General features: G+C 38.7%; 1 protein-coding gene across 1 annotated transcript in view; it reads left to right on the top strand.

Moving 5' to 3' along the window:
- Positions 1 to 13966, top strand: part of kif5ab (kinesin family member 5A, b) — a 55972-nt gene that overhangs the window by 24024 nt on the left and 17982 nt on the right. The window contains exons 6-12 of the mRNA XM_066663675.1: positions 314 to 369; positions 1403 to 1490; positions 2323 to 2447; positions 7124 to 7228; positions 7926 to 8074; positions 8235 to 8383; positions 9874 to 10049. Coding sequence (XP_066519772.1) covers positions 314 to 369; positions 1403 to 1490; positions 2323 to 2447; positions 7124 to 7228; positions 7926 to 8074; positions 8235 to 8383; positions 9874 to 10049 — 848 coding nt within the window. The remainder of the gene's footprint in view (positions 1 to 313; positions 370 to 1402; positions 1491 to 2322; positions 2448 to 7123; positions 7229 to 7925; positions 8075 to 8234; positions 8384 to 9873; positions 10050 to 13966) is intronic.

Below are 13966 nucleotides of genomic sequence, written 5' to 3'. Positions count from 1 at the left end.
CAGTCCTCAGTCATGCAGAAGCCTTATTATCTCAGTCTTCCTCTCTCTCTCTCTCTCTCTCTCTCTCTCTCTCTCTCTCTCAGGCTGTTCTGTCAACTCCATTTAGTTTCGCTCATTGAATTTCCTCTCTGCTCTTTTGCCTGATTTATTGTCATTCCCCTCTTTCGCCCTCCTGTTATTCTATCATATGGTTGTTGTGTTTTTCCCCTGGAGACTGTCAAGTGCTGAGAAACCTGATGAGTGACATTTTTCCATCTCTCTCTCTCTCTCTCTCTCTCTCTCTCTCTCTCTCTCTCTCTCCTCTCTCTCTCAGTGAGTAAGACTAACCTGTCAGTGCATGAAGATAAGAACAGAGTGCCATATGTTAAGGTAAGAAGGATGGAGAGCTGACAGGCCACAGGGAGTCATGACTCGCCTGATAATGAACACAACAACACACATGCGCTGGACTGACTCAAATACGTGACACACGTGAATATCAGACTGAACGTAGAGCTGCTGGCTTCTCTGACACAGAAGGAACGCACACTCAGAGTCTGAGCACTGACATGTGCAACTGACAGAGCAAGTCTAACTTCTACATCTCTGACTGAGATAGGCAGGTGTGGCCTAGGGTCATTTGTGCATTCTGTTACACAACTTCAGTTTAACCCTGAAATAGTTTGGGTGGATATGTGTGTGTGTTTTAACACACTCTATAACATTTCACACCAGACATTTGTTATGGACTTTATTATTATTCTCAATCTGACAGAGTTTATTCCTTTATTAAATGTAGCTGAAATGCCTCTGCAATATAGGGGTGGCCAATTACACCTGTTTGCTGGGGCTCTCCTAGGTCACATGCAACCACAGCAACCTAGGAAGACAAACGCATTCCTCTGCTGAGTAATGTGAAGCAATACTGCTTCTTTTTGAATTAGTGCAACAGAACTCCACTCAACAGTGAAGCATGTTTGGAGGAGAATGATAACTGCCCAAATCTGTTATCTCAGCTAAAAGATGCACAGACTGGTTGGCATTGTACTTATATGATTATCAAAAAAGGAAGACCATTCTACCCAATCAGAGAGCAACTCTCTGATTAGGAAGGCTTAAGCAATAATCGTCTAAAATAATAGTAATCACAGTTTTTCATTGGCTAATCTGTACACCTCTGTCCAGGGACACTCATTTCTATATTTCTGTTGTCCACCTGATTATGCTTTATTAATATAGCTCTTATTGTGCTATGATATGGCAAACTAATGTTGACTAGAAGAGAATGAGTTCCACATTTGAGTCTCAGTTCCTCCTGGTTTTTCTTGCCTCTGAGACTCACACTTGGGTCTGTTTCTAGAAAACCGTGTGTGTGTGTGTGTGTGTGTGTGTGTGTGTATGTGTGTGTGTGTGTGTGTGACAGGGCTGTACAGAACGCTTCGTCTCCAGTCCTGAGGAAGTGATGGATGTGATAGATGAGGGCAAGTCTAATCGCCATGTGGCTGTAACCAGTAAGTATTCCAGCCCATTGTGCCCACAATTACCTCAGAGATATTATGCTGATGAAAAATATCCTTGTATCTCCAATTTTTTATTTAAACTGCCCTTTAAACCCTGTTACAAATTCATGATGAATGAATTATAGAGACTGTTCAAAGTTACCTATAAACATCTAGTTAAATGAACCTCTTTTTATTTTTTTCATTCGCCTTTGAAATTACCATTGTAAAGATACCCGGCAGCTGCATTGTAATGCAATGACCCATTTAAACAAGTTAAACTATTCACTTTCATAAATCTATACAAGCACATGCTGGTACAGAGTGTTCTTTTCTGCTGTGCTTTCTTCAGGGGAGAAGTGTCTCAGTGAAGGAAAGGAACAGGATTAACAAATTGATTAATAAAGCGAGAAGTGCTGTTGGACTCACTTTAAACACTTTCCAGGTCATTGTGGGAAAGAACACAAAGGCAGAACTGAGAACTCTCCACAGGATGGAAACACACAATGTTTTTAGCAGTATTGGAAATTTCACCTGAAAAACTAAGATCTTTTCTTCCTGTGGCCATCAGATATTTTAATGAACAGTGTTTGAGATTATTGCTAAATATGATGGGTCATAACAACATCATATATATAGTATTTTAAGTAGGTAATTATATATATATATATATATATATATATATATATATATATATATAAGCATTATGTAGTTTATATTTATATAAACTAGTCAGTGTAGGTATAAGGGAAATTAATAAGGAATGCAGTGGTCTCAGGTGCCTCTGGGCCTGTTTTTAAATTGTATTCATAACTCCAGTAAATGCTGTGTTGTTTTCCCTCAGATATGAATGAGCACAGTTCCAGGAGTCACAGCATTTTCCTCATCAACATCAAACAGGAGCATGTGGAGACAGAGCAAAAACTCAGTGGAAAACTTTACCTGGTGGATTTAGCTGGGAGTGAGAAGGTTAGACTCTTTGTGGTTCAGATTTCTACATTAAAGAATTAATGCAGGCACTGTCGTTAAGTCCAGTTTGCTGGGGCCTGTTCATAAAATGTTGCTTTACCTCACAAAAATTACAGGGGTGATATTGTCCTGCACTGCTGAGCACAACTACAGGACACATCATGCAAAATCACTATAGACACTACAGTTTCCATAATGCCCCAGCGTCTTTTCAACAGGTCAGGCAGCTAACGCGTTCACCCAGTTCACTTCAGGTTTAGATAAAGGAATAAATATTTTAAAGAATGTCAGCCATGCAACAGGCAAGGTAACGATAGCTCATAGCCTATTGTTTAGTTATGGCCACTTATAACCGAATAATCTACCAAAAATAATCTAACCAAGGCAATAATCAAACCAGACAAGGCGTTAGTTACATTAGCATAGGCTTTATTTATGCTAGCTCGAAAAAGAGTCATTGATAACCCTTACAAACTGGATTTGAAAAAAGTTGAGACACTAAACAAATTGTGAATAAAAACTGAATGCAATGATGTGGAGATGGCAAATGTCAATGTTTTATTCGTAATAGAACATAGATGACAGATCAAAAGTTTAATCTGAGTAAATGTAACATTTTAAAGGAAAAATATGTTGATTCAATATTTCACAGTGTCAACAAATCCCAAAAAAGTGGGGACAAGTAGCAATAAGTGGCTGGAAAAAGGAAATTGAGCATATAACGAACAGCTGGAAGACCAATTAACACTAATTAGGTCAATTGACAACATGATTGGGAATAAAAAGAGCTTCTCAGAGTGTCAGTGTCTCTCTGAAGCCAAGATGGTAAGAGGATCACCAATTCCACCATTGTTGCGCAGAAAGGTAGTGCAGCAATACCAGAATGGTGTTACCCAGCGTAAAATAGCAAAGATTTTTAAGTTATCATCATCAACCGTGCATAACATCGTCAAAAGATTCAGAGATTCTGGAACAATTGCTGTGCGTAAGGGTCAAGGCCGTAAAACTCTACTGGATGCTCGTGATCTCCGGGCCCTTAAACGTCACTGCACCTCAAACAGGAATGCCACTGTCAAGGAAATAACAGAATGGGCTCAGGAATACTTCCAGAAAGCATTGTCAGTGAACACAATCCACTGTGCCATCCGCCGTAGCCAGCTGAAACTCTACAGTGCAAAGAGGAAGCCATTTCTAAGCAAGCTCTACAAGCTCAGACATTTGCACTGGGCCAGGGGTCTTTTAAAATGGAGTGTGGCAAAATGGAAGACTGTTCTGTGGTCAGATGAGTCACGATTTGAAGTTCTTTATGGAAAACTGGGATGCCATGGGGCGGCACGGTGGCGCAGCAGGTAGTGTCGCAGTCACACAGCTCCAGGGGCCTGGAGGTTGTGGGTTTGATTCCCGCTCCGGGTGACTGTCTGTGAGGAAGTTGGTGTGTTCTCCCCGTGTCCGCGTGGGTTTCCTCCGGGTGCTCCGGTTTCCTCCCACAGTCCAAAAACACACGTTGCAGGTGGATTGGCGACTTGAAAGTGTCCGTAGGTGTGAGTGAATGTGTGTGTGTCTGTGTTGCCCTGTGAAGGACTGGCGTCCCCTCCAGGGTGTATTCCCGCCTTGCGCCCGATGATTCCAGGTAGGCTCTGGACCCCCCGCGACCCTAAATTGGATAAGCGGTTACAGATAATGGATAGATGGATGGGACGCCATGTCATGGACCCCCCGCGACCCTAAATTGGATAAGCGGTTACAGATTACAGATAATGGATGGATGGATGGGACGCCATGTCATCCGGACCAGAAAGGACAAGTATAACCCAAGTTGTTATCAACACTCAGAAGCCTGCATCACTGATGGTATGGGGTTGCATGAGCATGTCATGGCATGGCATGGGCAGCTTGCATGTCTGGAAAGGCACCATTAATGCAGAGAACTATGTTCAGGTTCTAGAACAACATATGCTCCCATCTAGACGTCATCTCTTTCAGGGAAGACCCTGCATTTTTCAACAAGATAATGCCAGACCACATTCTGCAGCAATCACAACATCATGGCTACGTAGGAGAAGGATCCGGGTACTGAAATGGCCAGCCTGCAGTCCAGATCTTTCACCTCTAGAAAACATTTGGCGCTTCATAAAGAGGAAGGTGTGACAAAGAAGGCCCAAGACGATTGAACAGTTAGAGGCCTGTATTAGACATGAATGGGAGAGCATTCTTATTTCTAAACTTGAGAAAGTGGTCTCCTCTGTCCCCAGACGTCTGTTGAGTGTTGTAAGAAGAAGGGGGGATGCCACACAGTGGTAAAAAATGGCCTTGTCCCAATGATTTTGGAATTTGTTGATGCCATGAAATTTTGAAACAACATATTTTTCCCTTAAAATGATACATTCTCTCAGTTTAAACTTTTGATCTGTGATTTGTGTTCTATTCTGAATATAATATTAGATGTTGGCAACTCCACATCATTGCATTCAGTTTTTATTCACAATTTGTTTAGTGTCCCAACTTTTTTGGAATCCGGTTTGTACTTTTTCAATTATAATCATACACTGCATAAGATGTAAAATATCCTGTGCCAATCCATTAGAGCTTCACACAGGGCCCACCACACTCACTTCCTACCAGCAGCCATGTTATAGTTTTAAATAACTGTTATATAAAAATGCTGTTTCTGGGTTGTTGTTTTTTTCTTTAAGGAAGTGCACATCAAAAAAATGAACATATTTAATACAGATTTTGTGTTCATTTGGATTTTCATTTGTCATTCATATAAAAAAAAAATGCCCAATTTAGCATTCAATATATTATTCAATAAATCAGTTTATGGAGCAGGCTTTTTGCACAGTTATGCAAGCAGATAGTTCCAGCTGTGGCCCTCTATACACAGTTTCCCAATACAAACAAGTACTCTAGAAACACCCCTGACTGCAAGTTATGAAAATTGCTACTCCAGCTTCCTGTCACATAACTTTCATACATTTTAATGAAAGCTAATGTAAAGAATTTTTATTCTAAGTCATTGTAAAGCAATTAATTTTGTCCCAGTGTTGTGCAATTTTTGCAGAGTGCAAAGAGCCACTGATGAGTTTTTTACACTGACGCATAATTATGTGGGAAAACATGGAGATACATGGATATCTTTAAAAAATATGCTAATATATTTTGCAGTATGTCTCTACATTTATAGTCACTGATGCACTTTCTAAAGGTTATTAAAGAGCTAGACAGCACTGTTGATTTTTTGAGCCTAAGAAATTCTGTCTGTGCAAGGAAAAAATGCTTAGACATTTCAAACATCATGTCATATTGCTATTTTGCACACAAAACATTGCTTGGCGTTAAAAAAAAACAAAAAGCCTTGATTTTTACAGTAGCACATCGCAAACATATTTCTACAGATTTTTCGGTCTAACTGTGTGATGCATGTCTAGAGATTTTTGATTGGAAAAGATGGAAGAGCCTAACAATCAATTTTTTTAATTTTTTCTCTATTTACCCAATTTTTTCCATATGAATAAAATGTGGTTTAAAGTATGTGTACACCTTATATTTTATGTAAAACTCTACCAATCACATGGAGTACCACGCAAACTACTTGGTAACACCCTACAAACTACCTAGCAACACCCTACCAACCACCTCGCAACACCCTACCAACCACCTCGCAACACCCTATAAGCCACATTGTATACTTTAGCCACCATGTGACTTTCCATGGCAACCACATTGACAACCAACCTAGCAGGCACTACAGAGCGTCATGGCATTAGCAACCATCTGGGACACTTAAAAATCCCTGAAATACCTTAAAACCTCTATAGCATCCACTTGGCAACACTTCGGCAACTGTCTTAAATAACATAGCAACCAGCCTAGCATTCACCTTGTATAATATAGCAACACTTTAACAACACCTGAGGTAGCATGTCGACTATTTCACAACGTGTTCCATCCTAGTGTCCACTTAGCAACATCTTACTGTGTGGAATGCCCTAACAACACCTAAAAGTCATTCAATGGTTTTCTTAGGATTGCACTTAATTAGTTTCATTCTTTTTATTATTTTGTTGATCAAATGTTGATCAACTCCAGAAACCCTGAATTATCAGCTGCGGTTTCTGTTTGGTAATTTGTTATATAAATATCAGTTATTGTCCATCTTTGACAACATAGTGCAGATAGTGTTTATACTAAAAGCTAAATCTTTAAAAATACTGCTCCCTCTTCGTCAGCATTGGGTGCTTCGATGTTCTGAGAACAATGTGCTATTTTTACTCATTTTGAAGAAGAACAGTAAGGAAGGCTTTATAGGCTAGATGCTGGAAGTTTTCTGTTATTGTTTTATGGCATTCAGCCATGAGAACATTAGTGAGACCAGGTGCTAATGTTGGAAGCTTTGAATAACAATTACCACTCTAATTCATCCCAGAAGTATTGAATGGTGCTCAATCACTCAAGACAAAGTAGGTTAGATCCACTGTTCTACAACCTAGTTCCAGAGCACGTTTTACCCCACCGTCAGTCCAGAGAATCCAGGTCCTGTGCTCCACAGTTAAATTCCTGGGGGATAGCATAATTCCAGAACCCCTTCAGGGCATGGTGATGTTAAGCTCATATGGAACTGTTCCAGAGTCAGTTTTCAGTAAGGTTATAAAAGTGACTCTCTTTGTCTCTCTCAGGTGAGTAAGACGGGTGCAGAAGGTTCTGTCCTGGATGAGGCCAAAAATATCAACAAGTCTTTGTCTGCTCTGGGCAATGTCATATCAGCTCTGGCAGAGGGAACGGTAAGCTTAGCGACAACAAGCCAGAACATAAACAAAAATTCTATCAATTTAATCATTAACACAATGCTGTCTATATCTCTACGGCCATCCACAAAATGTACTATTGTAAAATAATCTCACATATCAGTGCTTTGAAGTAGGAAATGTCCTTATAAATTATTAATGATTCATGTATTAATATAATTTGACCAGTGAAATGCCTGTTCCAGAATATCTGGTCTAGACCCTATAGGGCCAAAAGTTTGTCAACCAACCAAAATTTCTTGTGAAATAAAGCACGTCATGGGTTTGGGATTTGATGGTATACAGCCACAAGAACATTTGTGAAGTCAGCATCTTAGATGTTTAGTAGTGAACCACAGCGTCCACTCCAATTCTTGCGAAATGTACTGAATCACACATTTCTCAAATGCTTGGTACTGAGCATGGTCACCTTATGCTCATATGCAGCTGCTCCAGGGCATCCCACTCATTATCAAGCTTTTCTAATGAGATTATACAAACTGGGTGTTCACAGTTGATTAACTGTGTCCAAAAATGGGTGACGCATATCACAGAGTTGCATTTTTACATAATGCAGAGTGACAATGTTTATAAAGTAAGGGCAGCTGAAATTTTAATGAAAAATGAATAATCAAAATTTTGAATGATTTGAATGAAAGGTTATTTAAAGCTTCTGTGCCATTTCTCACTGTAGAAGACCCACGTTCCCTACAGAGACAGTAAGATGACCCGGATACTGCAGGACTCTTTGGGGGGAAATTGTAGAACCACTATGTTCATCTGCTGTTCCCCATCTTCCTTCAACGAGGCTGAAACTAAATCTACACTCATGTTCGGACAACGGTAATATACCAGACATGAAAACGTCAAAAATAACAAGACATACTCAGATCACTTCAATAATTTATGTCTATATACTGAAAAGTGCACACACTAAAAACAAAGTTTACATCCCTTTGCCTCAAGTGCTCTTCACTCTCTCTCTCATTCTCCCTCTATCCAGTGCTAAGACCATCAGGAACACAGCCTCAGTGAACCTGGAGCTGACCGCTGAGCAGTGGAAGAGGAAATACGAGAAGGAGAAGGAGAAGAATAAGAGTCTGAAAGAGAGTCTCCAGAGACTGGAGGCTGAGCTGAACCGCTGGAGAAATGGTGAGGCATTCAGCCACTAATGTGACTCAGCATTATTTGTACATCAGTAACTTTATTATCTCTGCATTATAAGGAAAGCCTTTCAGGCTTTAATGAACAGAGGCTTAGTAGTGTAGAGTGTAGAACTATGACTGTCTTTGTTGTTGTACATTTGATTTACAGGATGATTACATGCATGTACATGCTTTATATGTAACTAAATGTCTAGTTACATAATTAACTACATTTATATTTTATTGACAAAACATGGGTCCCAGAGCAAACGTTTGAATTAATATACAGTTTGCATTACAGCATTAGTAACAATGTTAAGTACATTTCTATCTGATTTGCACCCTTCAAAAGTTTGGGATCCACAATTTCAGTGATATTAAACCAACTGGTTTTAGAACATGTCAGTAGAATATCAAGTGTTAAAAATGTGTTATAATATAATATAAAATATATAATATTTAAATGATTTAGTAATTTGCACATAACGCTTTAGGTCCTGTAAGTATACAACTAAACAATACTTTAGTTTTTTGGCCCAGTGACCCTCCACAGCTGTAATGGTTATTAATTTCAGCCCATAAATAAGATGGAAGGTTCAGGCTGTGCTGTTTAAACACTTGTTACTGGAGGAGTGTTAAAGGAACACTAGGTAAGATTTGGTATTTTGCTCCTGGGCTCATGGGGGTGGTTTCCTACACTCCTCCGTTAAATAGTTAAATAGTGCGGTTTCTGCAGTGCTGAGTCTGCAACAACATAGGCAATATTTTCCTATTCTATTACAGGCCATGAAGCATCACAATAATCTTGAAGCTTTAATTTATGTTAGAAATACTACCTAGTGTTGCTTTAAGCATACACCTGAATCAAAGAAAACTGGAGAAATATTGCCCACACAAAGCAAGTAAGCAATGATGAGAGGAAGAAGCTGAAACGTTTGCTTTGTTCTGATTTTCTGTCATGGGACCAAGTAAGGACTATTGTTAAGATTTGTCTCATTTGTGTTGCAGTGTGTGGACCACACTACTCCAGTTAATTCTTAGAGTTTTCTTCTTCACACATTTCCCCTGACAGGTCAGCAAGGGCTCAGTGGGCTGGTCAGTGTTATGTCCATTAAGAGAGTAGACAAAATAAACATATTAAAATCAGCTCCTAATCATTGGCAGATGGTATAAATTCATGTGAACAGTTGTGTTTGTGTGTCAGGTGAAGCTGGTTGGTGCTTGTGCTTGCCATCGTAAAATATCTGGGTTGTCTCTCAGGTGGCGCAGGGTGGTGTGTGTTTATCTGTGCGTGTAATATATCTGTTGTTTCTCTGGTGGAGCAGGGTCTTGTGTTTATTTGTGCATGTAATATAGTGATGTTGTCTCTCAGGTGGAGCTGGGAGGTGTCTGTTTATTAGTGCGTGTAATATAGCTGTGTTGTCTCTCAGATGGAGTGGGGTTTTGTGTGTTTATCTGTGTGTGTTTATCTATGTGTGTAATATCTGTTGGCTGTAGGTGAGGCAGTCCCTGAGGTGGAGCAGGGAGGTGTGTGTGTTGTGGAGTGTGAGCTCAGTGAAGACACTCCTTTAGAAGACAGCAACAGCAAAAACAGCAGCACAGCTCCCTCCTCTATCCCCATTACTGCCACTGAGGAGGAGATCCGCCAGCTCTACAAACAGCTCGATGACAAGGTGAGAACACACTGCTGTTCGGTGAGAAACTCAGGAGCATAATTGGGATTCTCTTCACTGGGTGGTAATGATGACAGTATTAATCTCCCCTGTTGCTAAAGTAAAGCACAGGCCAATTAGAGCTAATGTAAAAATCCATGAACAAATTTGTAGTAATTTGAGAGGACACACAACGTTTGTGTTTTTATAGGAAATGTGTAACTAAACACAATTATGAAAAACACCAACACAGAGAATATAATTGTGTCTGCTTTATTTTCTAATTTTTGGCTGCATAATATTATATGAGGAGCACTATATTGACTTGCCAACCTGATTACACAAACCAACCTAACACAATAACACACCAGCTTGCTAAATAACCCACCTTTAGGACATTCTGGAACAGCCACACATGAGCCTAAGGTCACCTTGCTCAGTAATAACAATAATATAAAGCCTTGCAGCTGTGTTAGAGCCCCATCCAATCAATTGGAGTGGGGTTTGTGACCCAGAACTAATCAACCAACATCAGCACTTGATCTCACTAATGCTCTTGTGGTTGATACACAGCAATGTCTCACCATATGTATACAAGCTGTCACTGCAGAAAATGGGGACGAAGCATTGGGGAAGTGGGTGTCCACAAACGTTTGACTAAAAAGCATATCATAATAGTCAGTAAAAATGCAAATGCAGTAGATGCAAGATGCTATGGAAATGATGTTGAAGTGTGCCAGGAGAAGTACGGCTGTAAACACTGCTGTCTACCTGCCGTGAATTTTTGATGAAGGTAAAATGCAAGTCTGCATGTCCTCAGGTTCAAATGCTGGTGTTAATAGATCTGTTGTCAAATCTTAGCTGGGTCAGGACTTTCTTCTTTTAACACTAGACACCTATTGATTTTTTATAGCATGGAGAATCGTTTACTTCAAGTTGGCCTTAATTTGATTCATTGTAGTTTAAACCGCACTCTGATTAGTTTGATTTAAGTCCAGCAATGGAACAGAAGTCTGATGATGGCATTAACATTCAGAGTTGTACAGAGAAGATTAAACAAACTCAAGTAACGAGACACGAGGAAAAAATAACTTTTCAAAAGCCAACTGCTCTAAAGACTCTAAAAGGACTCTCCAGCCTAAATAAATTTTTTACTTTTACTACATCTGTTGTAAATACGCCTTCTTGTCTGCTATAGCTCTGCCACAGAGAGTGAGATTATCCAGATGAAGAAAATCCTATTTCTGAGGATCTATCTTGAACATGGAATGAATATCTGAAAAAACTATAAGCTCTCACAGTGTGTTTTTAGGGAGCACTATTTGATCTGTTTCTCCCCATAACCTTAGTGATGCAGAAGAAAGTCAGAAAGCTAATACACAGCTAGGAATTTTGAATATTACATCTGCATTAATTAGCATGTACATCGGTGCATTACTTTACTGTAGTCACTGGGGTCCCAAACTGTCACAGTGACATATTTGCTTGATGTATGCTGGGTATTAAAATTAGAGAACATTAAAGGATGTAAAATGCACACAATGATCATGAATTATGTGAGTTCAGTGAAGATGTTGGACGCAACGCTATACAGATCAACACATAAACCAACAAATAACACGTTAAGCTTGTAATTGAGAATTTTAAGTGCTTGTTCTTTTTTAAATGCTAAAGCTTCAGAGTTAAATGTGTGAGTATTTGCAATGCACTATATATTCTTTCATCAAATAAATTATTATTTAAGATTAAAAAAACATACCCTTCTTCACAAAACTGATGGTATAAAAATGTTATATAATAAACATAACGAGGACAGATGTAGTGTAAACCAAAAGCTGGAAATAACTAAACAGAACAATGGCAAGTCACTAATAAATCATAGATAAGGGTTAGATATAGACACAGGGGCAGAGGCTAGAAACATGGTGGGCACCAACAGACAAAACAAAGCAGAATTTGTGGAACTGAGGAAATGAAACTAGTTACTAAATGTAATATCATATTGCTCTTTATGCAGTAGCAGGCCTAGTCTAATGGTTAGAGAAGAGGGCTTAGGACTGAAAGTTCGTTGGTTCAATTCCCCAGCAGGAAAATATGGGGTGGTGTGAGTGAATGAATAGCACTGTCCTCCTCCCTCAGTCTATGGCTGAGAGTCCATTTTACAAGGCACTGGACCCATAACTGCTCCCTGGGCACCGGGGATGGCTGCTTGACACTCTGGGTGTGTGTTCAAATCCCCTTGTGCACTAGTGTGTGTGTGTGTGTGTGTGTTCACAGATGAGTTAAATGCAGTTGTACGTTGTACAATTACAAATAATTGCACAATACATTAAGTATTTCATATTTTGATTGGAAAAATCTAATTATTTATAATGACAAATTCCCTAAATAGAGCCTGTGTAAATGCAGACAAGAAATCCTCAGTCAGATGTGTCTGTATGCACATACTAAGATTGCTTTATTTATTTATTTTCAGATAAAAATAGCCTGCTTCCACATTTTGACATTGAAGAATTTTACTGTGTCTCAGTGTTTGAAAAAATGCTTCAAATCTCATCCCTCTCACTCTCTCCGCCTCTCCCTCTCTCCATCTCTTCCTCTCCGACCCTCACAGTTTGTGCTCTGTGTGTATAATACTTGACTCAAACATCCGTCCACATTTATGTCATTTTCTCACACTTCTTTAACTCATTCTCAGCCTACTGTAAAACAACATGATCAGATATTCTAGATGTTTCTCATCATAAATAATGTTGCTCTGATCTCTCTCTCTCTCTCTCTCTCTCTCTCTCTCTCAGCATCACTGCTGATTTATTACACCAAATATTTAAATATAATTTTTTATTTTTTTATTTACACCATTTTAAAATCAATGTAAATTTGAAAGCTTAACATGCCCTTGAATGTATTTCTGAGTAGAGAATCAGGAAAGTACCTCAAATGTATCCTTGCATTTTGTCTTGTTTACAGATGAGGTAAAACATGGTGTAATACTTTTGCATATTTTTTTTAACTATTACTTTCTCCACTATACTTGTAATCAAAAGTCTGATGTCATTGCAATTTAATGGCAGATCACAGGAAAATAAATATTTAGGCTCTAAAATGATATAACAGTAATAATTTAATTGTTCTAAATAATTAATAGAACATTTTTTCCTATCAGTAGCAGCTTAAAGTGCCCTACAGACTGGAGATACTTCACAAAAGGAGAGAAAAAAGAGGTGTTTCTCAGATATTTTCAGGTCAACTGCCTAATAAAAGATAGAGCCGAGGAAAAGAGTTTTGAAGCTTAGCTTTAATTTACATTGTTTGAACATTTGAAAACAAATGGTACCATATGACATGGATTAAGATATTGTTGTATCCTTCTTGCTGGGTTGGTCAAAATAGAAGATGTTTATTTCATTTGAGCCTGGACTCAGTGAAGGAGTGATTTACTGTTTTGAAATGCATATGTGTGAGGAGGGTAGTGATTCAATCTTTTGTAATCTTTTATTCCCCCCTTTTACAAAATACATTTCAGGACATTTACTGTTTGCTATTTATTATTTGTGAATCTGATTTTTCCCCCTCAGGCATATGAACAGTAATGGTATCATTAAAAGTGAAGTGATGCAGGGCTCAGTACAATGTGTCCTCCACCTGTACTTCAATCTTTACTCATCTGCCCCTGCGTAACAGCAGCTTTCTAAGGACAGTGGGTTTTCCTTTTGGTCATCAGTGATATTCTAAAATCTTTAAATTAATGTTCAAGGTCAAGCAGATTACTTTTACTCATTTTATAAAACCAAACAAAATCTATTGTAAATAAGTAAATATGCTGCAGATATCTAAAATATAGCATAATTATATCAGTTGGAAAGGAAAATAAATATATATAATCTAATTCCATAAAATTAAATGCACAAACAGAACCTTTCTTTCTTACTCTATGC

The sequence above is a fragment of the Hoplias malabaricus genome, chromosome 3 (genome assembly GCF_029633855.1).
Source record: "Hoplias malabaricus isolate fHopMal1 chromosome 3, fHopMal1.hap1, whole genome shotgun sequence".
NCBI lineage: Eukaryota > Metazoa > Chordata > Actinopteri > Characiformes > Erythrinidae > Hoplias > Hoplias malabaricus.
Note: the sequence above shows the minus strand (reverse complement) of the source record. Positions and strands in the feature narration are given on the sequence as shown.